This window comes from Triturus cristatus, chromosome 4_1 (genome assembly GCF_964204655.1).
Source record: "Triturus cristatus chromosome 4_1, aTriCri1.1, whole genome shotgun sequence".
Taxonomy (NCBI): Eukaryota; Metazoa; Chordata; class Amphibia; order Caudata; family Salamandridae; genus Triturus; species Triturus cristatus.
In genome coordinates this window covers 407,829,797-407,854,776 of record NC_140585.1, presented here as the reverse complement: position 1 = coordinate 407,854,776, position 24,980 = coordinate 407,829,797, and the positions used below count along the sequence as shown (strand labels likewise).

At 47.5% G+C, this 24,980-nt stretch overlaps 1 protein-coding gene across 7 annotated transcripts in view; it reads right to left on the bottom strand.

Moving 5' to 3' along the window:
* The window catches only part of CNOT2 (CCR4-NOT transcription complex subunit 2), a 449,944-nt gene that overhangs the window by 199,329 nt on the left and 225,635 nt on the right, over positions 1-24,980 (bottom strand). For 4 of the 7 annotated variants that reach the window (XM_085652518.1, XM_085652514.1, XM_085652517.1 and 1 more), the window contains exon 4: positions 24,233-24,305. In XM_085652518.1, the coding sequence (XP_085508644.1) occupies positions 24,233-24,305 (73 nt within the window). The remainder of the gene's footprint in view (positions 1-24,232; positions 24,306-24,980) is intronic. The other 3 variants (XM_085652519.1, XM_085652515.1, XM_085652521.1) reach the window with 1 other exon arrangement.

The window sequence follows — 24,980 nt, the reverse complement described above, 5'->3', positions numbered from 1 at the left end:
ATGTGCAGCTATGACACGCCCTCAGCTCCCATATTTCAACAGCCACAACACTCCCAAAGTTCAGTCCACCAGCAGCTCAGGTCATGATGGGGAACCTGGGGAAGGGAGGGGTATCTTGGATATACCGCACCCTTACAAACAATGGCCCTGCAACACTCTATCTACTCAGGAGCAGGTGGGAGGGATATCTGGGCCCCCTGGAGGAGGAGGACTGGCTTGACGCCCTTATGGCCACCAAGACTATCACAATGTCAGCCAGACTCAGTCGAATCCAATGATACTACGTCCACACGGCCTATCCTACCCCAGATCGCACCTCTCGAGACTGCAAGCGCTGCGGGTAGGGCCCAGGAGATTGTTATCATATGGTCTGGTTTTGCCCCCACCTAGCCCCGTACTGGGAAGCAATAGAGTCCGAACGTACACATGCTTTGGGTTGGCAGGTACCGCACGACCCCCTGCACCTCATCCTGGGAGTAATGGACGGCCTAGACGGTTCCCGAGCAGACAAACTGATTCTTGGGACGGCCACCGTAGTAGCGAAGTGCGATATCGCCGTGACATGGACACAACCTGCACCTCCAAATATATCCACATGGTGCCGAGGTGTTGATTGGTGTGCTACGCAGGAGAAAAGCTTATTTAAGGCCCGAGGATGCCCAACCAAACATACAAAGATCTGGGACAAATGGATGAACCAATTAAAATGAAAAAGTTTGATATTTTACCTATGTATAAAACTGCATTGTTTACACCTAGTGGATGGGGATCGATAAGCATATATGTACACAATCGATGTAGACGCACTCTGAAATACTACAGACTTGTGGTCGAACGTGCTGCAATGATGTTTCTTTGAGTTGTTTTTTGTTCTTCTAAAAATCAATAAAGTTGATTATCAAAAAAAAGCTAGTTGCAGGTACTGAAAAAATAACATAACAGATGTCTGATGCTTTGAAGTAGTAGTGTTGAAATTTAAAAGAAAATTCCAAGGACTCATTTTCTTTCCATCCAAACAGAACAAAGATATCTGCAAACCTGCAGTACTGTGAAGGAATACCTTACAGAAGATTTATCATACTTGAATCTGCAATTTGTTTACAAACCATAACGTTTGGATTTCTGCAATCTTCAGAAGTATAGCAATATTTGTGGCAGATTTAGGAAGACAAGGAAATCGTTCTAGTTTCCCAACTGTTGTAAGGGTTATGGCAAGCCAGCCAAGGAACTTCCAGGCTTGCTGTATGATTAAGAGAGGATATTAAAACAAAAGGGAGCGTTTCCTGGCATTTACCAAATGCCCTTCAGGGACAAAGGTGTACCATCAATAGTTTGAACCTGCTCCGGAGGATCTTTATTAAATCCTGGAATACCTCTGTTCTTGACCCAGTTCTCATCTAAGTACAAACCACTGGACCCACAATCAAGTAATGTCAGGATTCTTTCTCTTTTATCACCAGAAAGATCCACAAAAACTGATAGAAGAAAAAGCGGGACCAGTGTTGCACTGGACACTCCAACAAAAGGGACACGAGATACTCCCATACTATTCCCTGTCATAAAGGACAGGACCGGTCGTTTCCAGAGGGTCTTTGAGGACAGATAGGACAATCACAGATTAGATGTGTCAGGTTACAGAGTCCGTTAACCCTGATGCCCATGAGGATGAAGCTGGGATCCCTTATTTGCCCTTGCCTTTGCTTGTCTTACAGCCCCGAGACCTTCTGCCACCGCCTTGTATGCAGTTGAAGACCAGCAGGAGAATCCCTGCGAGCCCTTTAAGAGTTGGCAGTCAAGCGAATCCAGAAGAGAAAGATCCACCCCCTGGTGGGAGGAGTCGATGGGACTAGGAAGTGAAATTGACCAGGAAGAATCCGAGACGGCATTTGCGTCATCCTGGAGAACCGAAGAAGGCGGTCAGACGACCAGAGAAGCCGCGGAGCATCTCCGACTTCAAGACGACAACCCAGAAGTGATCCAGAAGGAGAAGACTCACCCAGTGGGCTCGATGACAGCGCCTGGAGGCCTTCGACCCCACGAGCCACTCAACTGCGTTCCCGGAGGAGCGTGGCTTACCCAGGTGCGTGCTTTGTTTCGGGGGCGAGGCCGGTGGGTAGGAGAGAGAACACGGTCCTTCCTAGACGGGGAGGCAGTAAAATACTACCCCACAAGACCAACCTAGGTCTCCTTGTATCACCCGCTTAGCTGGTGACGGGCTCTTTCTACACCACACCTTATGACGGGTGCATGTCTCCTCCTCACTCCCTTCCCTACAATTGTGGAATAAGGCGACCAGACGGCTGATGCCTGTTTTTGTTTTCTCTTTTCTTTTTTTTGTTTTGTTTCCTTGTGGAGTCTACCCGGACTGATCGGAAATTAGTGGTGGAGCATACTGAACCCTAAAGAAGACTGCTAATTCCCCTATAGACCCACAGAGCGGACTGGTTTCGTTATCCTGTGACAAAATAAGCGCCTGTGCAATACGAACGGCAATAAAAGCGTTTGGACCCGCTTATCTGACTCTTCCTTTGTTTGCCCCGCAACATATGGTGGAGAATGCAGGCATAATCGTCGATTGGTGAAAAAGAAATGGACATGCTCATACACCACCTCGTGGATTGACAGAAAAAGTTGGGAGTGGGCTATTGAGCGACAGATATCCCAAGCCCAAGCCAACCGTGAGACATTTAAGGACATTATAAGATCACAAGTAGATGCCATGTACAAAATGGCTGAGAACCAGGCTCAGAGCCAACCCCAACGGCAGGGTAACCGGTCCGGAACAACAGTGCATCCCAATATTTAGCTTCAGAAGTACATCCCCGGAGAAGACCCAGACGCCTTTTTACTAAACTTTGAGCGCGCAGCCAAGGCCTCCGGATGGCCGGTAGTGAAGTGGCCGTTCTTCCTAGCTCCCCTTTTAACCGGAGAAGCCCAGGCGGCCTACAAGGTCGTCAACGCCCGAGGCACTACACCGTATGACGAACTAAAAGCAGTCATATTGGACCACCTCGGCATGGATGGAGAGTCCTATATGGTCAAGTTCAGAAGAGAGAAGGGAGCACCGGGTGATAACCCTAAAACCTTGTTCTTTAAGTTGAAACTAGCAGCGGACAAGTGGCTGAAACCGGCTGAGAAATCAAAGGAGGAGATTATGGACTTGATCTACCTCAAGCAGTATCTCGAGGCATTGCCATACTCCACCCAGAGTTGGCTACGACAGCATTCCCGTCTCACCGTTGAGCAAGCGGTTGAGATGGCTACGTCCTTTGCGCGGGCCCAACCCCGACCTTCCCCATGGGAGACAGAAAAGATGGTGAAAAACAATCCAAACCCCAAGAAGAGTCTACGACCTCCTCCCCCTACCGAGCCACCAAATCCTAAACTAGAGACACCCTCCTGTCAGGGACCGCAATGTTTTGATTGTGGCGAGTGGTGCCATATCGCCCAAACCTGTCCCCACAAAAAGACCGGGGAGGAACCCATGGCTCCTTCTATACACTGAAGAAATGGGGGACTGCTTTTACGTGAGTGCTTTCCTTAACGGCACCTCGGTAACCGCTCTCCTGGATTCGGGCTGCCGTCAGTCAGTGGTTCAGACAAACTTTGTGGGAACAAGACAAGTTCTTCAAGGGAGGCGGGTACGGATCCACTGTGTGAACGTGGATGCGAGGACCTACCCTTTAGCATGGATACCCATACAACCACCTGACGGGCCCCAAACCACAGTAACCTTAGGGGTTCTCCCATCTCTTCCTGAGGACCTCATTATAGTGACTAATAACCTCAGTTTTTTGGCCTTAGTCCGAGGTAACCTCTACAAGACAGCACCCCCCTCACCACTAAAGTCCCTAGTGCCCTTAATACCCAAGAACCCTGGCAGCGCAATAGGAACTTTCGTTTAGCTCAGGTCAACGACCCTTCCTTCCAGCACGCTTGGTAAGAAGCTAGGAAGACCAATTCCACGACCACCCCCACCGAACCCATGTTTGTTTTTGTTTTTTTAGAAAAACTGGCTCTTAGATAGGATGGGTGGCATTAATGATTCTCCCCAACTCCTCGTACCAAAGGAATTTCAAGACCAAATTATGTTTTTTGCTCACTCTCACCTGTTGGCGGGTCATTTGGGGGCCCTTAAAACCACGCAGAACATTCTTTGTCACTTTTATTGGCCAGGCATCTATGCCCACATTAAAAAGTACTGCCAAGAATGTATGGTCTGCCAACCCAAAAACCCCTACCGACCACCCCCGGTGCTACTACAACCTCTACACCATTTATAGGGCAGCCATTTGAAAGGATTGGTATGGACCTGATAGGGCCCCGCCCCAGAACATCAAAAGGGTACCAATACTTGCTAATGCTGGTCCACTACAGTACTAGATTCCCTGAGGCCTTTCCTTTAAGAAACCCTAACACGACCAGTATAGCTGACAAGCTGGTTGAATACTTCTCCCGGGTGGGGTTTCCCCGTCAGATCCTTACAGACCAAGGCACTCCCTTTGTCTTCAAACTCATGGTTTGCAAAATGGTCGACCTAACCCACATAAGAACTTCGATATACCACCCTCAAAATGATGGATTGGTCGAACACTACAACGGGACTCTTAAACGGACTTTGAGGAAAATGCTGGCGAGAGAAGGAAAGACCTGGATCAGCTCTTTCCCCTCGCCTTGTTCGTCATCCGGGGACAGGTCCAGAGCAGCCTAGGCTGTTCCTCTTTTGAGTTGTTATATGGAAGGCAACCCCGCACTTTGCTAGAGATGACAAAGGAGGTGTGGGAAAAGGGGGAGGATGACGCTAAAGACCTCCTAGACTACACTAAAAGACTGAAGGCCAGAATCGGGAAGTTGAGGGACCTGGCTCATTCCAACCTAGAAAGGAGCCAATAGGGGAAAGAAGTGGAGAACCCTACAAATAAACGACTGGGTCCTCATTCTTCAGCCTTCTTCCCTGCAAAAAGTGAAGTCCGAATGGAAAGAACCATACAAGGTGGTGGCCTAACTAGGACGGACCACCTATAGGATTCAGCTCACTCCTCGTCGGCAGCAGAGTTACCATATCAACCTGCTGAAGAAGTGGTTGGGCCCTGTTCCAAGCACAAACCACCTAGCCCTATTAACCAGGGAGGACCCATGCACCCTGGACCACTTTGTGGTAAACGATATCGCCTGACCCCTGAACGACGTGACGGGTTGTTTGGCGCTCTCGGTCCCTTCTCCGACCTAGTTATTTATTTATTTTTGAGTTTTATAGAGTGCGAACTTGACCTGTTAGGGTATCGGAGCACTTTACGGGAATCAACAGCATTATACAAGGACTTGGGGTGGGGGGGGATGAGGGGCGGACACGCTGGGAACAAAAGGAAGGGGAAAAAAAAGGGGACAAAGTAACAGTTACATTTACAATTCAACAGGGAAAACAAGGGTTCAAAGTCAATGGTGGGAAGCCCAGAGGAGCCGGGAGGATAGCACCTGTGCACTCCCGGGGATGCATACCAAGGAGATGGAGCAAGAACTCATCTCTGGGTGAGATGACAGGCAGAGTTTAGGCGAGGAATTTGCCCATTAGGAAGGTTTTGGCATCTTTTTTTAAGCGAGCCAGCGACAGGATACTTCTGATGGCGGGTGGGAGTGAGTTCCATATTCTTGGTGCGGCTCCAGAGAAGGCCCGGTTGTAAGTTTTCTTTTTCCTAAAATGTGCAGGTTGGAGCAGGAGGTCTCTGGAGGACCGTGAGTTTCTGGTCCCTCCAGATAGCACAAGTTTCCAGGCAAGATATGCAGGGGAAATTGTGTATAATGCCTTGTGCGTGATGCATGCCATTTTGAGTTCGATTCTGGCCTATAGAGGAAGCCAGTTCAGTGCTTTCAAATGTGGCGATATATGGTCGAACTTCCTTGAGCTTGTTAGAAGCTTGGCGGCCGCGTTGAGGCAGGCTTTTAAAGGTGCTAGCGAGATCTTGGGTAAAGCCGAGAGGGTAGAGCAGCAAGCACTAAGCGCCCCATAAAGCTATCGACTTCTCCTCCTAAATTACGCTGCTATTGCTATTTTGCACATTATTAGGCTCCTCGCACTTTTGTTAGAAGCTTGGGAACTTGAGGGTCGGGTCTGATTGGAGTCATGCACAGCATCTTTTATTGAAATTTATGACATTTTAAATTACGTTTTAAATGTGTTTTTAACTAGTACTGTACTCACCGTTTACTGCTTCTGTTGCTGGTGTTGGGGCCGCCCCGTTCCGTCACGGCTGTTGTGCCGATTGAGCGGAGGGCGGACCCTGCAACACTCAGCCATACCGCCTCCCTCTTTCCGCTTCCGGTGGCTCGCGTTTTGGCGCTCACCGGAAGGGTTCATAAACACCTATGGGGCGGACGCGCAGCGGACGCGCGCAGCAGGCGCCCGTCCGCGCCAAGTCCGTGCCCAGGGCCCCGTATAATACATCCTCACTAGCGAAATATACGAGCAGCGCTTTACACGCCTTGCGACTTCCTAGGGAGTCGACCTGCTGTATCTTATATCCCAGGGAAAGGGCAACTAAATGCGCCTGTGGACTCGCTCTCCCTCCCCCCTTACCAGTGAGGGCATTTCGTGCCTATGAGCAGTTAGAGGAGACCTTGTCACAAGGCCAGCCTGTTTTTAAAAGCGGACTCATCAATGCCAGGTCCTTGGGCAAACACAAGTACGAAATTGCTCATATGATAGAACACCTGGCTCTAGATATATTATTCATTACAGAAACTTGGGCCGATGCAGCATCGGACCCCGACTTTATCACGGCCATACCTACGGGTTATAGAGTGATTAGGGAAGATAGGCCTGTTAAGCGTGGGGGTGGAGTTGCTATTATCTTTAGGGACCAGTTTTCGTCAGCTCATTATTCCATCTCCTCCTCCCTCTATGAAGGCCTCCATTTCTCGCATCCCAAATTAACGCTTAAGGGAATTCTTCTCTACCGCCCACCTGGCCCCCGCACTATGTTTTTAACCAATTTGGGCAATCTACTTGAATCAGCCATTTTAAATTCCGATTTTATTATCCTTGGGGATTTTAATTTCTATTTGGAGGACGCAGGGAACAAAGATACAGCAGAGCTATTGGATAGTTTTGGTTCCTTTGGTCTCTCACAATTGGTGCAATCCCCCACACATACGGCTGGGCACACACTAGATGGTGTGTTCTCCTCAGTCCCGGGTCTTATGATCGAGGATATACTTCCTTCAATTTGGTCAGACCACTCCCTAATTAAATTCACGCTTCCCATGCCCAGTGAACCCAAGGAGGTTGCCAGTAAACACTCTGCCTCTGCGGGGCCAGCATGGAACAAAGCAGACTTACCATCCTTTAATGCTCTGCTAGAATCCTCCTATCCTTCCATACAGGACCAGGTAGACCCGGCTGTGGACAGCTACACTAATTGGTTACAGGATGCAGCGAATGCTTCAGTCCCCCGAAGAACGCTCTTAGCCAATAGATCTACACCTTCCGCCCCCTGGTTCACCGACTGTCTTCGTCTTGAAAAACAGCACTGTCGTCGCTTAGAAAGACGATGGCGGATAAACTATGATGAGCCACAGAAATTAGCATATAAGACTGCATTATCCAACTACAAAAAACTCCTCATATCCGAAAAAAAAAAAGATATTTTACCTCCCAGATCGAGTCCGCTGCTAACTCCTCTAAAGAATTGTTTGCAGTGATCAATAAGCTCTCGACACCTATTAATTCAGGCAGGAGAGTCAATCAGGAATTCTGCAACAAGGTGGCCGAGGTTTTTAAATCTAAGGTTTTAGATATTTTTAATGCTTTTAAGGAAGTTACTGATCCCAGCCCAGTTTTATGCCTAAATAGCCCAAGCACCAACAAGCACCCACCATTTGTGTTCTCCGCAATTTCGATAGATATAGTGAGAGACCTTGTCCTTCAAGCCAAGTCCGGCTCACCATTAGACCCCTGCCCCCCAAGGGTCTATCAAGAATTGGTACATTCAGTGAGCCCTCCACTCACCGATATCTATAATCTTATGTTCTCCTCTGGTGCTTTTCCGACTAGCTGGAAGCAGACTTCCATTTTACCTTTATTAAAAAAAAACACTCTGGATGCGACTAACCCCTCCAATTATCGGCCCATTGCCAGACTGCCGCTGCCAGCAAAGATAGTGGACAAAATAATGAATAACCAATTGTCCCTATTTATCAATGACAATGGCCTCTTGGATCACACCCAATTTGGCTTTCGTAAGGATCATAGTACAGAGTTGGCATTGATTAAAGCCTCCGAGGAGATCAGGGCAGTTATGGATGGCGGAGGTGCAGCAGCTCTGGTGCTCCTCGACCTCTCTGCGGCATTTGATACGGTGGATCATCGCCTTCTGCAGAGATGTTTGGAGAAGCTAGGATTGGGAGATTCAGCACGAGCACTTATAGCCTCCTTTCTAGCCGATCGAACCTCCTCCGTATCCATGGACGGTTTTAATTCAGATTGGTACACACTTCCCTGCGGTGTCCCACAAGGGAGCTCTCTAAGCCCCACACTATTCAACATATATGTCTCCGAGCTAGCACCCCTTATTCGGTACTTTGGTTTCAGTCTGACCACCTATGCCGACGACACTCAGATTGTGGTGGCTGCTTCCAAATCCCAACAGTCTCCGGCTCCGCAGTTTCGGAGTTGCATGAGCGCAATTAATAAGTGGATGACAGCACATTGCCTGAGACTTAATTCCAGCAAAACAGAAGTCCTAATTTTCGGCAGCATTCAGCCCCCTTGGAATGAGCTGTGGTGGCCCGCCGAGTTGGGCTCCCCGCCCAACCCGGTGGTTAAGGCAAAGAACCTGGGTGTGCTTATGGATACCAAACTCACTTTCCATCAACACACAAATGCGGTAGTATCGGCATCACACTTTCTTATTAAAAAAAAAATCAGGAAAATCTTTCCGTACATCCCCAATCATACCAAGAGAACAGTAGTCTCCTGCCTTATCTCATCTAGGCTTGACTACTGCAACGGTCTTTTCCTGAACGCCCAGAAGCAACATCTGCACAAACTACAGATGATCCAGAATTCTGCAGCTCGCCTCATACTGGATATTCCTAGATATCACTCTGTCTCCAATGAAATCCGTTATCTTCACTGGCTTCCAATACCTCAGCGTATTGATTTCAAAGCCCTGTGTATTGTCTTTAAGGCTTTGCATGGTATCGGTCCATCATTCTTGCAGGATCATTTTTCTTGGTATTGTCCCACCAGACAGCTGCGATCCACTGGAGCTCGATTACTTGCTGTTCCCAGAATTTTCAAAGCCCACTGGGGTGGACGCAGCTTCTTTTATGGAGCGTCTAAATTGTGGAACACTCTTCCCTTCTACCTCAGAAATGCTAGCTCCCTGACGATTTTCAGGAAACAATTGAAAACTTGGCTTTTCCAGCATTAGGGGCAAAGTAGTCTTGCATCTCTGTTATGTTTAGCGCCAAGACACCCCCGGGTATACGTGCGCTCTATAAATTCCTGTAACATAACATAACATAACATATCCCAGTCTTGAGATGACTAATGCCTGAACAGCCATTTTCAAATCTGGAGTGTCAAGGAAGGGTTTCAGTTTCCTTAGATAGCTCAGGTGGAATCTGGCAGATTTAGCCATCGAGCCAACAGGAGCACCAGCAGGGTTGGAAAAAACAACAGCAAAGGCAGAACAGACGAGTCCCAGAAAATTGCAAAAGACAGACTGGAGTGGGGGAACATCACCACAGGAAACCTGGATGCATTTCCATGCAAGGAGTGAACAGATCTCTATCCTTATATAGGCCAAAAAACAGGAAATTACCTTAATGACGCTCAGACCGCCTTGTTGGATTGGGAAGCTTCCAGACTTTAATGATGAGGCAGCCATCTTGAATTGGACAGTATATACTATCCCAGAGTCCTTCACCTCAGGACTCTGAGAAAGAGAAACTGGTGAACTATAGAGATGCTGAGGACATCTCCCATGCGGACTTCCTCAGGGGGAAAGAATGATGGATGAGGCTACTCCGGCTGGCTGGCTGCCTCGAGTTAAGTTGAGCCAGGGATCACAGCAGCCCTCATGGCCCTCCCCACTATAGAAAGACTGCACGTCCCGTTGGTCAGACATCGCCTCTGGTGCTGGCTCCAGGCCAGACGCTGGCAGCAGCAGCACATTTCAAACAAGGGCATGGAGGAGCAAATTCTTTTGCTAAACATCTCAATCTGCTTAGACTCACCATCATGGGAAGTGGTACGAAGAGCGTTCCGGTTGACACTGCTGATAAACACTTGAACCACCAGACTATTTGGAGTGGGATACTGTATGAGAAAGGCAGGTTCGCCAGGAGCAGGAAAATGGTGTCTATTGATGGGTGGCCCCTAACACGGCCTGGCCAAGGGACCCCAATAGGATATCAGTAAGTGTCTCATTGAAGGATAGGAGTAGCTCAGCGGGAGTCTGGCCAGGTTGCAAAACGTTGGTTAAAACATTAGTTTTTACTTCTGTGGTTGACAATTGTAGGTCTAATATTTCAGCTGCCCTTCGCAACACAACACCACATGATGCACTTTACTCCGTAGTAGGACTCAGGGGAAACACCAGGTCAGTATCAAGGGGAATATCGAGCTCATTGGCACCCTAGAGTTCTACATACCAGTCGTCATTATACTGGGAATATAATGAACCTCTTCATCATAACTGTCATTGTCAGATTCCGTACCAAATAAGTTATGTAATGTCTGGGTCCAATTAGGAGGTAAGTGCAAGATATCAGAGTCAAAGGAATTGGCAAACGTTGCAAGCCGGTCGGCGCTGAGCAAGACTTTGGTCGGGTTTGTGGCAAATTCTGTTTGGAATAAGACAGTATTATAGGCTGCATATTCTCATCAGGCCACCTATGGCATTGATGCAAAAAAGGCAGGAGTAAGAGGGGGCATCTGAAATTGGTGCTGGACCCGTTGTGGATCAAAGGGGCGCAGAGGTTGGACCTGCTGGTGGATGTCAGACTTGAGGTCCTTGCTTTTCCTTGGGGCATAAAGGCATGCCAAAGGGAGCAGGTCTTCTGCAAAACATCTGCAGCATAGACTCTTTGAAGGCTTCTATTTACTGTGACGCCACAGAGTGCCCTGGGAACTCGTGAATCGTGGAAACCATAGTTGGAATCGGCTAAGATGGAGATCAGGAACAACACCAGAAGGCCGCTGAGGCCCTTGAGCCCTCTAAGAAGTTCAAAAGTGACACAAAGGAGCAGCTTTCCGCTTGTATTCGGTTTCCTCTTCCACTTACCCGAAGACTCTAACCGCAATGACAACCTACAGGGGGAACGACTTCGGGGGCAGGACCTTCCTTTTCACAGCTGCAGGAAGCTGGGTTTCTGTTGCAGCACCCCCCCCCCCCTTGTTACCAGACTACTGATGCACTTTGACTTGATGAGCCTTGGGTCCCTGCCAATCAGGTTTCCAGGGCCTGTGTTCTTTCCCAAAACTGTACCTTGTACCCCCAATTGGCACCTCTCTGGCCACATGTAAGTCCCTTGTACAAGGTAGCATGGGTACCAAGGGCACTGTGGCCAGGGCGTCTAAGAGCTGCTGACACACACACACACACACACACACACACACACACACACACACACACACACACACCAGCAGAGGAGACTGCAGAGAAGAACTGACTTGACCCCAACCTCCAGAACTCCTGGGAGGACTGACTGCCTTCAACAAAGACAGGATCTCCAGTGAACAGCAGCTCTGTTCAAAAGAAACTCCCAAGACAGACTCTGAGCCTGCTAAGGACAAAGAAACCCGATGCCTGGAACCACCACTGCACCAGATGCCTATGGCCTGAATCCATGTGGCCCACCAGTCCCAGCGAGGTCGACCAGCGCTCCAAAGTCGGAGTCCTCCCTGGGTTGACCCCTCCAGGACTCCCGAGGTCGCCTGCAGCCTCTGCACAGAGACCCCCCACAACCGTGAGTGGCCCGGTAAGGTGAAATCAGACCTCAAGACACCCCTGTATCCAGCCGCCCTGCGCCCTGGAGAAAAGAACCCGAGGCGCCAACATTCCCAGGCCCGCCAACTTACCTGCCCAGCTGTTGATTCCACCCGGAAGTCTTCCTGAACCGAGCCTGCAGCGAAAATCCAAAACCGGTAACTCCCATTGAACAGGGCACACAACGCCAAACAGCACCCTGCCGCCCCAGTGCCGCTGTGGGTGCACTTTGTGTGCTAACTCAGATCCCCCTTTGCCCTGAGCCTAATACCAGGAGTTTTGCTCCCACAACCTAGTGGCCTGCTCGTGAGCAGCTCCCAACCGGAGGCCCCCTATTCTCCATTGGATAACATTGGGCCTAAACACTCTGCACCTGGCCGCCCTAGTGCCGCTGAGGGTGCTTGAAGAGTGCATCCTTGACCCTGGGGGAACCCTGGTGCTAACCCCATAATACCAACTTCCACAAATAAGTACTTACTTGCAAACCGTTAACTTCATTTTCTTCTACAGGATAGCATTGACTGCTTTTCGCTCATAGTTCAGTTTGGGGCAACAGCACAGGAGCTGAAGCCAATACTCTTAAAAAGGAGCATAGCTTACACAAAGCGGTTTCCCCCCTGCGTGCCCAGACTGGATTCAAATCTGTGATTCATAGCAAAGAGAGTCTCATACAGAGTATTTTCCTCCAGGTCTGTGCTGTCAGAGCATCGCAAAGGTACGGTTGAACTTTTCCCAGGATGTATGACTTGTCCAGCAGCTCTGTGATGGAGCTGGAGCAGAAGGTTACACAGTCTTTTTTAAACGATGTTGCCAATACCTACTTATTCACTGCTTTTTTCTAAGCTGATAGAGGAATGTCAGGTGACTGTAGGCTAACTGCTTCAATCCTGAAGGTGTCAATTGCCTTGCCAAGACCAAGGTGCCAGGGGGAACCTTCCTCCTCGAAGATGAATCTCAGTTGATGTTTGAGTGAGTCTGCTGGTGCTCTCAAAATCCTGAAGAAAAGTTTTATTAGGTACCCGTGGCAAGCCAGGTCCGGCCTTCCAAGACCGAGCTTCAGCCTCAGCCTTGCTTTCCGGGCGTGCCTCAGAGCGAGCAGCAATGACTTGTATGCCCTGGCCAGGACAGTAATTAAGGACCTATCCAGGGCTACAGGTAAAGCCAAGTGGCTGTAGCTGATGGGCAGTATCAGTTTTGCTTTTGAGACTGTCCATATTGGCTCTGCGGTTGAATTTAGAAAACAGTGGCTCAGTTGTTTCAGTGTGTGGATGACACTAAGGTTTCGGGACTAGATGCTTCTTCAATGAGCAGGCTTCATTGAAAAGGGGACCACATGTTTGCTGCTCTAGGTCCAGAGATATGGCACACTCAGCCAGAGGATATTGAGCATAGACTCTGGTAAGTTTCAGCAAAGTATTTGAAACATTTCTGTTTAGTTCTTAAGCTCTTGTTCCTGTGGGCACATCAGTAATGACATACCGTAATTTGAATAAAGTACTGTTTAGACGTTACTAGGCTCTTACAAACAATGTGCTCAGTGTGCCATACAAATAAATAAATACCTTGAAAATAGAGCTGGGGAGGCAGAGAGTCAGGGGAGGAGAAGTGCAAATAGGAAGGAGTAAAAAGCTGACGTTCAAATAAAGCTGCATCCTCAATACTGCTTTCAGAGCTTTTTTCAGTGATTGCATAAGCTCTAGCAAACAAAGAGAAAAAGTCACTATCCAGACGTGAAAAGTTGACAGTGGCTTTAAACAATATTGCAGTGTCCTCACAAATTAAACTAGTAATAAGAAAAAGTGAAAAAGCAGAAAATGTGTTCTTTCTCTTGCACTGTACGCACCATACACATTTTCTTATTTAATTTTGTATTGTACTTGCATTTATATAGCGCTTCATGGCCATAAAGATATGCTAAATTTGGAGAACGGGCAGAATGCCACTCCCAAGGTTGCTTGTTGGGAAGGGTATTTGTATATAGTGTGGAAGTATTTTGGTGTTGTGCATGACGACCAGAGTGGTGCTTTTATCATGTCACATGTTGCTGCACTTGAGCGTGTAGTGAAGAGGAGGGAGAGGAAAAGCTTACAGTTACATTGGAAGGAAGGGTGTGGGTGGAAGAAAGACTAACTTTAAGTGGCTGGCCACTAAGACAAGCATTTGCAATGCAACAGGTCTCGCATTTATGCAAAACTTATTGCATTGCAAATGGTAGCCATTACAAACAACGGGAGGTAGGGCGGGCGGGGGGAGAAGGCCGGGACACCGGGAGGGAGGGCGAGTGGGCAGGCAGAAGGCACGTACAACGGGAGGGCGGGCGGGGGGTGAGAGAAGGCACCGGCAACAGGAGGGTGGGGGGGTGGAAGGCACAGTGAACAGTAGGGCGGGCGGGGTGAGAAGGCACAGACAACTTGGGGAGAAGGCATGACAACAGGGGGGGGGGGGGGGGTGGAGTAAAGAAGGCACCAAAGCACATCCTGCCTGCAGTAGGAGAACCTCATTAAAGAAAATAGTGCTCACAGTCTAAAAAACACGTACCGTGTAACAACCGAAGTAAAGGGCCCAGTCACCATGTGATTTGACAAATGAAGAGGAGGAGGTACTAAGGAGAGACTAACAAGCCTATTGACGTATCAGAAGCCAGTATTTAAGACGGACAATGACGCAAGCCAATGGCAAATATGGGCGGAGAGTGGGAGGAGCTTCTATTCCCTACTCCTATACAATAGGTCTCACAGAGCAGCGCATGCGCGCTGGCTCTCGGGTCGACCTAAAAAAACAGACTTCACAAGAAAAAGAGAACCAAACAATGTCACCCTCAATGAACACGAGAATTAGCTGCAAGGCAGGTTACATCTTTCCTCTGAAAAAAGCTTACCGCTATACTTCACAAATAAAAAGAGCCGTCTAAACACCCCAACATTATTTCTACATTCAGGCACAAAATGGTATTCTGGCGAATAACATATCCAGTTAATTAAAAATAGAGAATATTTTTCAAATAGTCTCCAAATAAGACCTTTTACACCATGGTACTTGCTGATTCTATATGTCATAATTTTTTTATAAAATGTTCGAAGGTGCATTGTTACCACACTTATTGGTAATTGTTTTCTTACAGTCGAGAGTATAAAAGGCTGAGCTGGCCCCTTTGGGACTCTTACCTGTGGCCTAGCAGTGTTGCAGAATTCTGCAGAAGGTAATCAACCCATGAACGTTACCTGTCAGGCTCCCACCATTGCTAAGGGGGGCTTAGGTATCAGTAAATAAAACATTCTTTTATTCCTATCCTGGGCACATTCAGCAGAAACTGTAGGCAGTAACAAGCCGGAACCTTACACTTTAAGCGTTACAGAGACCAGTAGAGAAAGAAGAAATACAAGGACAGCTCTTCACGCCTCCTTTTAACGTTGCACTTATTTGTAATTTTAGGCACAGGGTGGTGAAGTGATCTGTGCATTATTTAATACGTTTGGTTAAGTGTTCTAACCAGGACAAAATCCCACTACCTGTTGCCCACACGAAGAGCGAAATAAAAGAGGCAAACGGGGTTTCAAGGGGCTTGGTACCATTCTGCACCCAACAGCCCACCTACAAGCAATAAACAAAAGAATCAGATAATAGAAGGAATATGGCAGGCCCAGGCTTCATAAATTATAACCAGGGCCACTGGAATTATTCAGAATGGGAGGGTCAAATTATGCCGCAGAGTTGAGTAAGTTATGCAGCGAGAAAAGGCAAGATATGTGATGTAAGGCGGCACATATTTTGATAGTATTTTATTCATTATTTTGTCATTTTTACACTGTCTAGGCATTGGTTGCACCTCATTCGTGCTAGGTTAACACCCAAATATAGATACAGAGGGTTCTGTTGTTGCTGCTGCTGTCGGCTTCGAAAAGGAGCTGCCTTCCCAATGCCCCGAAATCTCCGGAAACCAAAACCCCTAGCCTGGGATTGCAAGCCTAAAGATCTAGCAGTAGATCTGCTATCCTTAAATCACTGTAAAGCTGAATCAGCCTTAGTCCCAAAAAGTCTAGATCCATCAAAGGGAAAGGTACAACAGCGGGGCCTGGACGTCCAGGGAGAATCCTGAACCTCTCAACAAGGCATGCCTCCTAGTTGCCACCGAAGGGCCCATTACCCTGGCAACTGAGTCAGCCGTATTCAGGCCGGACTGGATCACCGGACGGGCTGCAGCCTGCATGTCCGATAGCACCTCAGCTAAGTGACCCTGGACATCCTCTGGCAACTTAGGTATAACTTCCTTGTCAGAATCTACCAATGCATGGATATAACGACACAGTAAGCACATGGCATAAGTTGATTTCAAGGCCATGCTGGCCGACGAAAACACCTTTTTTGCGTGTTGTTCCAACTTCTTGCAGTCCCTATCCCCCGGAGTGGAATGGAAGCAGCCAGCAGATTGTTTTGAGGAACAAGACGCTTGAACCACAAGGTTCTCAGGCAGAGGGTGTGATGACAAAAAAGCTGGATCCCCAGCCGCCACCTTATCGCGCACTGCCACGGTTCTTGGAACAGCAGGGGCAGACACTGGCTTTTGCCATACTTCTAGAACTGTATCTGTCAGAGCCTCATTGAAAGGAAGCAAAGGCTCCACCACAGATGGAGAGTGCAGTACCTCTCTTAAAATATTAGATTTGACCTCTGCTGTTGGCAATATTAAGGCCAAAAGGTCAACAGCCTTACTTATAACCGAGTGGTATGAGGCCACATCCTGAGAGAGAAGAGCTTTTGGGAAGGAGAGTTCCCACTCCGGTGAAGTTTCAAGCCCTCTGGCTTCTAGCAGCCCTGCAAACTCCTCCATAGGGTCGAATATCTCCCCCTCTTCAGCCTGCTGCGGTTGCTCCTGGAATTCCTCTTCTTCCAGAAGCCTCTGAACCTCCCTCCTCAATCGAATCTTCGGAGAGGGGCCAGACGTGGCGCCGGAGACCACGGAGCCAGTTTTGATGGAGGACCTTCAGAAGCGGGCAGCGGCGCTGATCAAGGTCGAGACGGCACGGGAACGGAGCCAGACAGCGCCAGTGAGTAGTTCATCCTGAAATAGCTCGGTGTACCAATACTGTCTTGCCTACACCGGGGCAATGAGAATAAAGCGGCAGGGCTCCCGCTTGAGTTTGTGTAGAACTTTTGGAATGAGTGGGAATGGAGGGAACACGTAAGCAATTGTTCCTTCCCAGCAAAAGTGGAAGGCGTCCCCCAGAGAGCCTAGTTGAGGAAACCTGCTGGCGTAAAACTTGCACTTTCTGTTAAGTGATGTAGCGAATAGATCTAGGGATGGTAATGCCCAGCACTGAAATACCCTTCTTAGCTGAGTGACATTTAGCTCCCATTCTTGACACCGTTTGGTGTCCCTGCTGAGGGAATCTGCCCATTCGTTCTGTACTCCTGGAACGTGTTGGACTTTGATAGATATGTTGTGGTCTATTAGTGATTCCCAAATCTGCTGCGCTACGCTCGACAGGGGATAAGCCAGCAGATTGTTTTGAGGAACAAGACGTTTGAACCACAAGGTTCTCAGGCAGAGGGTGTGATGACAAAAAAGCTGGATCCCCAGCCGCCACCTTATCGCGCGTTGCCACGGTTCTTGACACAGCAGGGGCAGACACTGGCTTTTGCCATACTTCCAGAACTGTATCTGTCAGAGCCTCATTGAAAGGAAGCAAAGGCTCCACCACAGAAGGAGAGTGCAGTACCTCTCTTAAAATATTAGATTTGACCTCTGCTGTTGGCAATATTAAGGCCAAAAGGTCAGCAGCCTTACTTATAACCGAATGGTATGAGGCCACATCCTGAGAGAGAAGAGCTTTTGGGGAGGAGAGTTCCTACTCCGGTGAAGTTTCAAGCCCTCTGGCTTCTAGCAGCCCTGCAAACTCCTCCATAGGGTCGAATATCTCCCCCTCTTCAGCCTGCTGCGGTTGCTCCTGGAATTCCTCTACTTCCAGAAGCCTCTGAGCCTCCCTCCTCGATCGAATCTTCGGAGTCTGTGCCAGACGTGGCGCCGGAGACCACGGAGCCAGTGTTGATGGAGGAGCTTCAGAATCGGGCAGCGGCGCTGACCGAGGTCGAGACGGCACGGGAACGGAGCCAGACAGCGCCAGTGAGTAGTTCATCCTGAAATAGCTCGGTGTACCAATACTGTCTTGCCTACACCGGGGCAATGAGAATAAAGCGGCAGGGCTCCCGCTTGAGTTTGTGTAGAACTTTTGGAATGAGTGGGAATGGAGGGAACACGTAAGCAATTGTTCCTTCCCAGCAAAAGTGGAAGGCGTCCCCCAGAGAGCCTAGTTGAGGAAACCTGCTGGCGTAAAACTTGCACTTTCTGTTGAGTGATGTAGCAAATAGATCTAGGGTTGGTAATGCCCAGCACTGAAATACCCTTCTTAGCTGAGTGACATTTAGCTCCCATTCTTGACACCGTTTGGTGTCCCTGCTGAGGGAATCTGCCCATTCCTTCTGTACTCCTGGAACGTGTTGAACTTGCATAGATATGTTGTGGTCTATTAGTGATTCCCAAATCTGCTGCGCTACGCTCGACAGGGGATGAGACCTTGTCCTTCCTCGTTTCTGTAGATAGAACAAGGTGGCTGTGTTGTCCGTGCGGACGAGTATTGACAATACGATTAGAAACAATCAGAGGCCTAGAAAGACTGCTTTAAGTTCAAACAGATTTATGTGACACAATGCCTCTTGGTCCGACCACCTCCCTCAGACCTGAAGCTCCTGGAGGTGAGGTCCCTATCCTTCTGTGGAAGCGTCTATTGTCATTACCACTCTGGTTTTGCTGGGAGGAAGGACAGGCCTTGAGTGAGACTGCCCCTGATTGCCCACCAAGACATTGCCACGGCCATCTCTGTAGTGATTGAAACGATGTCATTGAAGGAATCTTGAGATTGAATCCACTGAGATCTGAGCTGCTCCTGGGAGCTCTCATCCGCAAGCGGCAGTGTGGGATTAACAGGATGACATCATTCCCAACATTGACTTGTAAATCCTTACAGAAACGCACCTTTTTGAGTGGAGGGACTGTGCCATCCTTTGCAGACGTGTAATCCTTTCTTCTGTGGGAAAGGCCATTGAGCGATTGGTAACCAAGATCGCTCCCAGGAACACCAGTGACCTGGAGGGGACGCAAGAGGACTTTTCCCTGTTGAGATGGAGACACAGGGAGCGAAAAAGTCAGACAGACTCTCGTAGACTGCTTGGCGCCTTGTAGGGATGGGACCTCGACTAACCAATCGTCCAGGTAGGGAAAAACCTGGTGACCCGAACGCCGGAGAAAATCTGCCACCGGCGCCAGGCACTTCGTGAAAACCCTGGGCGCTGATTTTAGCCAGAAAAGCAGCACTTTGAATTGATAATGGCACCCTGCCACCTCGAACCTAAGAAAGCAATGATGCTTCAGGTGTATGGGAATATGAAAGTATGCATCCAGAAGATCCAGGGAGTCATATAATCACTTGTGTCCATGAGAAGAAGAATCTCCTGAAGCAACAACATCCTGAAAGGTTGACTTTTGATGAACTTGTTCAACAACCTGAGGTCCATAATTTGCCTCCATTTTCTTGTCTTGTCTTTTTCTTTATTAAAAAGAAATTAGAGTAAAAGCCTAGGTTGTGTTAACTGCATGGCACCACTTCGATTGCTTGTTTGGCGAGAAGCAGAATGATTTCTTTTTTGAGAAGTCCAAGATAACTTTGTGATGTTTTCTAAATGGGAAATTCGGAGGTTGTTGAAGAAATTCCATGGTGTGACCATGATGAAAGATGTCTAACACCCATTTGTCGGATGAAATGGTTTTCCACTGAGCAAAGAATTTTGAGCCAATTGAAGATGGACTGGGGTGAAGGGTGCCTGCAAAATTTAATTGTCTCCTGTTGGCATCGTGAGACTTTCCTCCAGAACCGGGTCATCTGCGTGCTGGTGCTCTTGTGTATGCTGGCATGGAAGTTTGACGAAAGGACTGTGCGGAATATAGCGGCTGAAACCCCTGCTGATAGTAGGACTGGAAAACACTGCTGGAGCTGGGGCAGAGAAAGAAATTGGGCTCTTCCTCTTAAAGAAGAAAATGTCTTTTGCTGCAAAATATACAAGGATTTTGTCGTGTCAGATTTGACTGTTGCGTCTCATCCACGTGCTTGCCGAATAGATATTCACCATTAAACTGCATATCTAACACTTTAGACAGAACCTCTGGGCGGAATGTTGTCGCCTTAAGCCAACCCTGCCTTTGCAACACGGCAGCAACCGCCATTTGCCTAAAGGAGGTAGAAGAGAGGTCCAGCACCACATCTACGATCTTTGATGAGGCTCTCTCTCCTTCTGAAAGTATATCCTTCGCCTCCTCCTTCTTATCCTCGGGCAGATATTCCAGCAAGGCGGTGATGTCGGACCATATTTGCCGGTCATACTTCCAGAGGATAGCCATGGCGTTAGAGGCCCTGATGGCTGTTGCCGCCAGTGTGGAGAATTTCTTGCCAAAATTATCCAACCTGCACCCTTCCTTATCTAGCGGGGCAGCACTTGGCGATGCTTCTTGAATCTTCTTCGGGCGGCCTGCATAATAAGGGAGTCCGTTTTTGGATGGACGATAAGACACACTGGAGAGTCCTCAGGAACCCTGTATTTCATATCCAATTTCAGGGTAACAGCCGGTACGGAAGCTGGAGTCTTCATCAGCTTAAGGCCCTCCTGCCACAAGAAAGTCCATTATGGGTATGGCTCTGGTGGAGCACTGCGTAGTGGCCTTGAAGTCATATAAAAAAACACTCCGTATGCTTGACAGGCATAGGGAGATCACCATTTTTTGATGCCGCCTCTAAAAGGTCATGAAAACCACTGATATCCACCAGTGGAGAATCGGCCGAGTGGGAGAAGGTGATTGCCACATAGTCATTCCATTTGTTTCGGGCATTTGGGTCCAACTGCAGCTCTCTCTCTTCTAGCTGCTGGTCACCACTGTCCAGAGCCTGAACCGGAATTTGCAAGGGCTTTAAGGTTTTCTGTTTCAGCTGTGCAGGCATAGCCTGCTGATCTGAGATGATGGTAGGTTCCTCCTGTGTAGAAGGTGGCTTTTGAGTAGCGTTGGTCTAAGGGAAACGCTGGTAACAGTCACTGAGCATCAGACGCAAGTCTGTGACTAGAGAAATAGGGATGTTAATGGAGGGATCCTGCTGACGCTCCTCCTCCTGCTCATCATAAGGATAATGCTCCTGAAAAGTATCTAAGCGTTGCATGCTGGGACATCCTGTGTCCGAGAAGGAACATTCACCCACCAGATACACAGGAGGGTCATCCAGTAGTTCCTTGTCCTCAGATTCTTGGCATTTGACCCTCAATTGCGAAGGGCTAAATGCAGGACCATAACGACTCATCCTCTGATCCCTGGAAGTCCAAGAGATGAGATCTTGGAAAAATCCTGCAAAAGAGAAAGAATTGCCCTTGGAAAGGACATGTCTTTTTCATTCGTCGACGGGGCCGTCGACTGGGTCGTAGACATGATCGTCAAAGGTATGACTGACTGAATCAACTGGATGGAGACGCTCGTCGACAGCATGGTGCCAAGCGGAACCAATAGTGAAGCTCTCGTTGACGTTGAAGTCTTTACAATTGCTGCTGACGACATCACCAGAGTCTGAATCCCTCACAGACTTACTTTTTTGTAGCTGGAGGAGCAGTTTTCCCTCACGATCCTTGAGGGTTTCTGAAGAGAAAGTTCAACAGTGTTTACAGTCTCTGGGCTTATGATACAGATATAAGCAATGCAGGCATTCCTTATGTGGATCCTAAGTGAAAAGCATGGACTTTCCACAAGTCTTGCAGGGCCTAAACAGCCCTTTTTTTTTTAGACTTAGACATTCTGCAGAAAAAACAGAAAAAGGTGCACTCACTTTCAACAGTACCTCAGCTGAAGAGATGGTTGAAGGAAAAGAACTGCCAGCTGGGAGTTGAAAAGGTCAAGGTAGAAACACTGTGACTGAGCAGAGCTCAGGGAGACTCCCTAACACACGACATGCAGTAAGAAATCTGAGGTATGGTGGCCCTGCAGGAGATGGATACTCTGGGTCTATGCTGTGATTGGCTGAAGTGTGGATGTACTCAAATGATGTTAACTGGTTACTAAATGCTGTTGAATTTCGTGGGGAATTAAGTTTAAAGCTTGATACTGCTATTTTACAGTTACTGTGGGACTTCCACCAGGGCGACGGGGAAGATTCAAGCATGTGAATCTATAAAAGATACAATACTGGAGAAGTGAGGCTCATCTCTAAATGGCCTGAGCACACTCAGGTTGGAACAGACAACCGTATTGTTAGATTTAAAAACATAAGTTCCACTGCAAGCTGTTCACATGCCAGGAACATCTCTGGCACAGCTGCAAAAAAGCACAGAAGTGTTTTTTTTTTTCAGGTTTGTTCTGGTTTCTTTCATGTTTAACCAGTTATCCGGCGGCTCTTGCTGATAAGTGTCTGCATCCTCGACCTGCTTTATGGAGGCTCAAAAATACAGTGGTTTAGAGAGTTTTAAATCTTTTCAGTGACTCTTAATGCATATAAAAGTTATAACCTCAGGTAACTTATTAGTGACCAAACAGCCACCGGAGTCAACTGAGGCCAACAGCACATATAACCAGTCACACGCCATGACGGTGGGAGAGGTATGGGGCAAACAGCCATGGGGGCACAGGAGGGTGACTGGGTGGTGGGACAAGCAAGAATGCTGCGAGGGGGGAGGGGGATTTGAAATGCATACACTAAGGATTGAAGAGCAGGGCGGAGGAGTGAGGTCAAGAAATAGTACCTCAATAACGTTGGGAGCAGCGAACGGGCACAGATTAACTTGAATTAGTCTGTGATCGGTCCCTGCACAACAGCAAGCATCGCTAGTGACATTTAGGTTTTATTGGTCAATTACAGAGCCATTAAATAGGAGTGATGAGAAAACAACATATGGTAAGCAATGGGTGGGCATCAAGCCCTTTTCTGTATACAACAGGGGCTCGCAAGCAAGACGCATGCACTACTGCATACACTTGCAGCCTCGACCCTGAAAAAGAAAAAACAAATAGAGGTTGGCGGCAAGGTTCTACCAATATCCTCGCTATTTCATTTTGCTGAAAGCATTATGACTCTTCTGGACAACCAAGGTCAGTACTTCTTTCAAATATTATTGAAGGAGTTCTAACCAGTCATTCACTGAAGTTAATTATGATTGGAGGCTGACACCAGGTAGAAGGAAAAAGATCTGAATTAGTAGTGGGCTAGGATGTAAAACTACGAACATTTAAGTAGTATGAATGTTATTATCATTTTGTAATTCGTTTACGAAAATAAGCTAAAACAGAACATAAAATGCGACAGCAAATGTTAAAGATTGTTCTGTACTCTCAGTCAATGCACTTACTCTTTTACATGACATTGCCAGTGCAGTCGAGTGGTGCCAGAAAAGGCCTCTGTAAATGGAACACTATCACTTTAGGTGTGTTGTGTGGGGGTGTGTAGTGAAACTAGTTACCTTCCTGTAAGGGTGCTTTTGCAATTTGAGCCTCTTCTAGATTCTCATGTTGTACATTCTATGCAATCTACTGCTTTGGTTGGGATGTATGTGGGTACTGACCTAGGCGGAGCCTGTTTGACTCACTGCATCATTCACCCCTCACGTATTTGTCGCTAAGCATCACATCCATTTCATACAAGTTTTGTACCGGGAGAGCATATTTTAATCCAGGGTGTGGATGATTTGAAGGCGGTAAAGCAACGACTGAACGTTCCAGAATCAGCAGGAAGATATTTTCCCCTACTCCTTCACTGCCAACTGAATGGAAATCGGACTTTACAGCTTTAAAAGCTGGTACATTAAAAACAGCTTATGCCCGAACAAGCTTCAAGCAATACATAAAGGGCAGCATTCCTTATCCTTAAACTGTTTATTTTGTGGTAGATGGTTCAGAGCATAATACTTGTAGAAAGCGGGTAGACCAACCCGATTTGCTGCTCAATAAATGTTTGCAAATGTTTGTCTTTGGAAGACACCCAAGTGGTCTTCGCTCTGGTGGAATGAACCTCAATTGTATATGGAGAATTTTCTCTTCTAGGTACGTAAAAGGAGACCACTATCAATTAAGAATAAACAGCATCATCAAACTCCAAAAATTAATTACAAACATAATAATGTAAATTTGACTTTTGTTCATCGGTTAGAAAAATATAATTTCTTACTTTGCTGACCATATAAACTTGCCCCAAACTGAGAAAGTTGACCTGATGAAGATGGCGATGGGGATGCCAGCATCTACAAGGAAATCAGTTTTATTAGCAGAGTGAGCACATGTAAAAAAACCAAAATGTGATTTCTTTGCACAAGTCATATATTATTTCAAAGAAATTGAGCCAAATGATTAAAGTAATAGTAACCTAGAAAAAGAATCAAAACTACCTAATCATATTCTTTAACATACTGCACCATTGCATTAAACTACGCAGAAACGTTGGACATTGATTGCAGACCAGCAAAACACTGTCAATAGAAACTGCGGCTCGGTGAAGAATCGGGGACTTAACTAGACAAGTACTAAATTATCACAATATTACGTCGTGTTTTGTTCTATTAAAGTACACGATATGGAAAACACAGCTCTTAAATGGTCGTCTCCTGACTGGTCGACACTGCCAGCACACGCCAACTGCACGAAGCTATATTGGGTCAATGCACTGAAGAGTTGCACATCAATCTCAAAGTGCCAAGTAAGACAGGAGACATCTTAAATCCACGACTCTTAACTGTAATAGATCGCGGCCTGGTGAGGTGGTGCTTCAAATACTGCTAGTCAAGCAAAGGCACCACCTTTCTGAACACACTTCAATTACCCTGGTTAAAAGAGTTTATTGCTATCAGCAATCAGGATGAGCAGTATTAGGAAGCAAATTTATTTTTATAATCTTTGCTTCAATGCACATAGAAATAAGC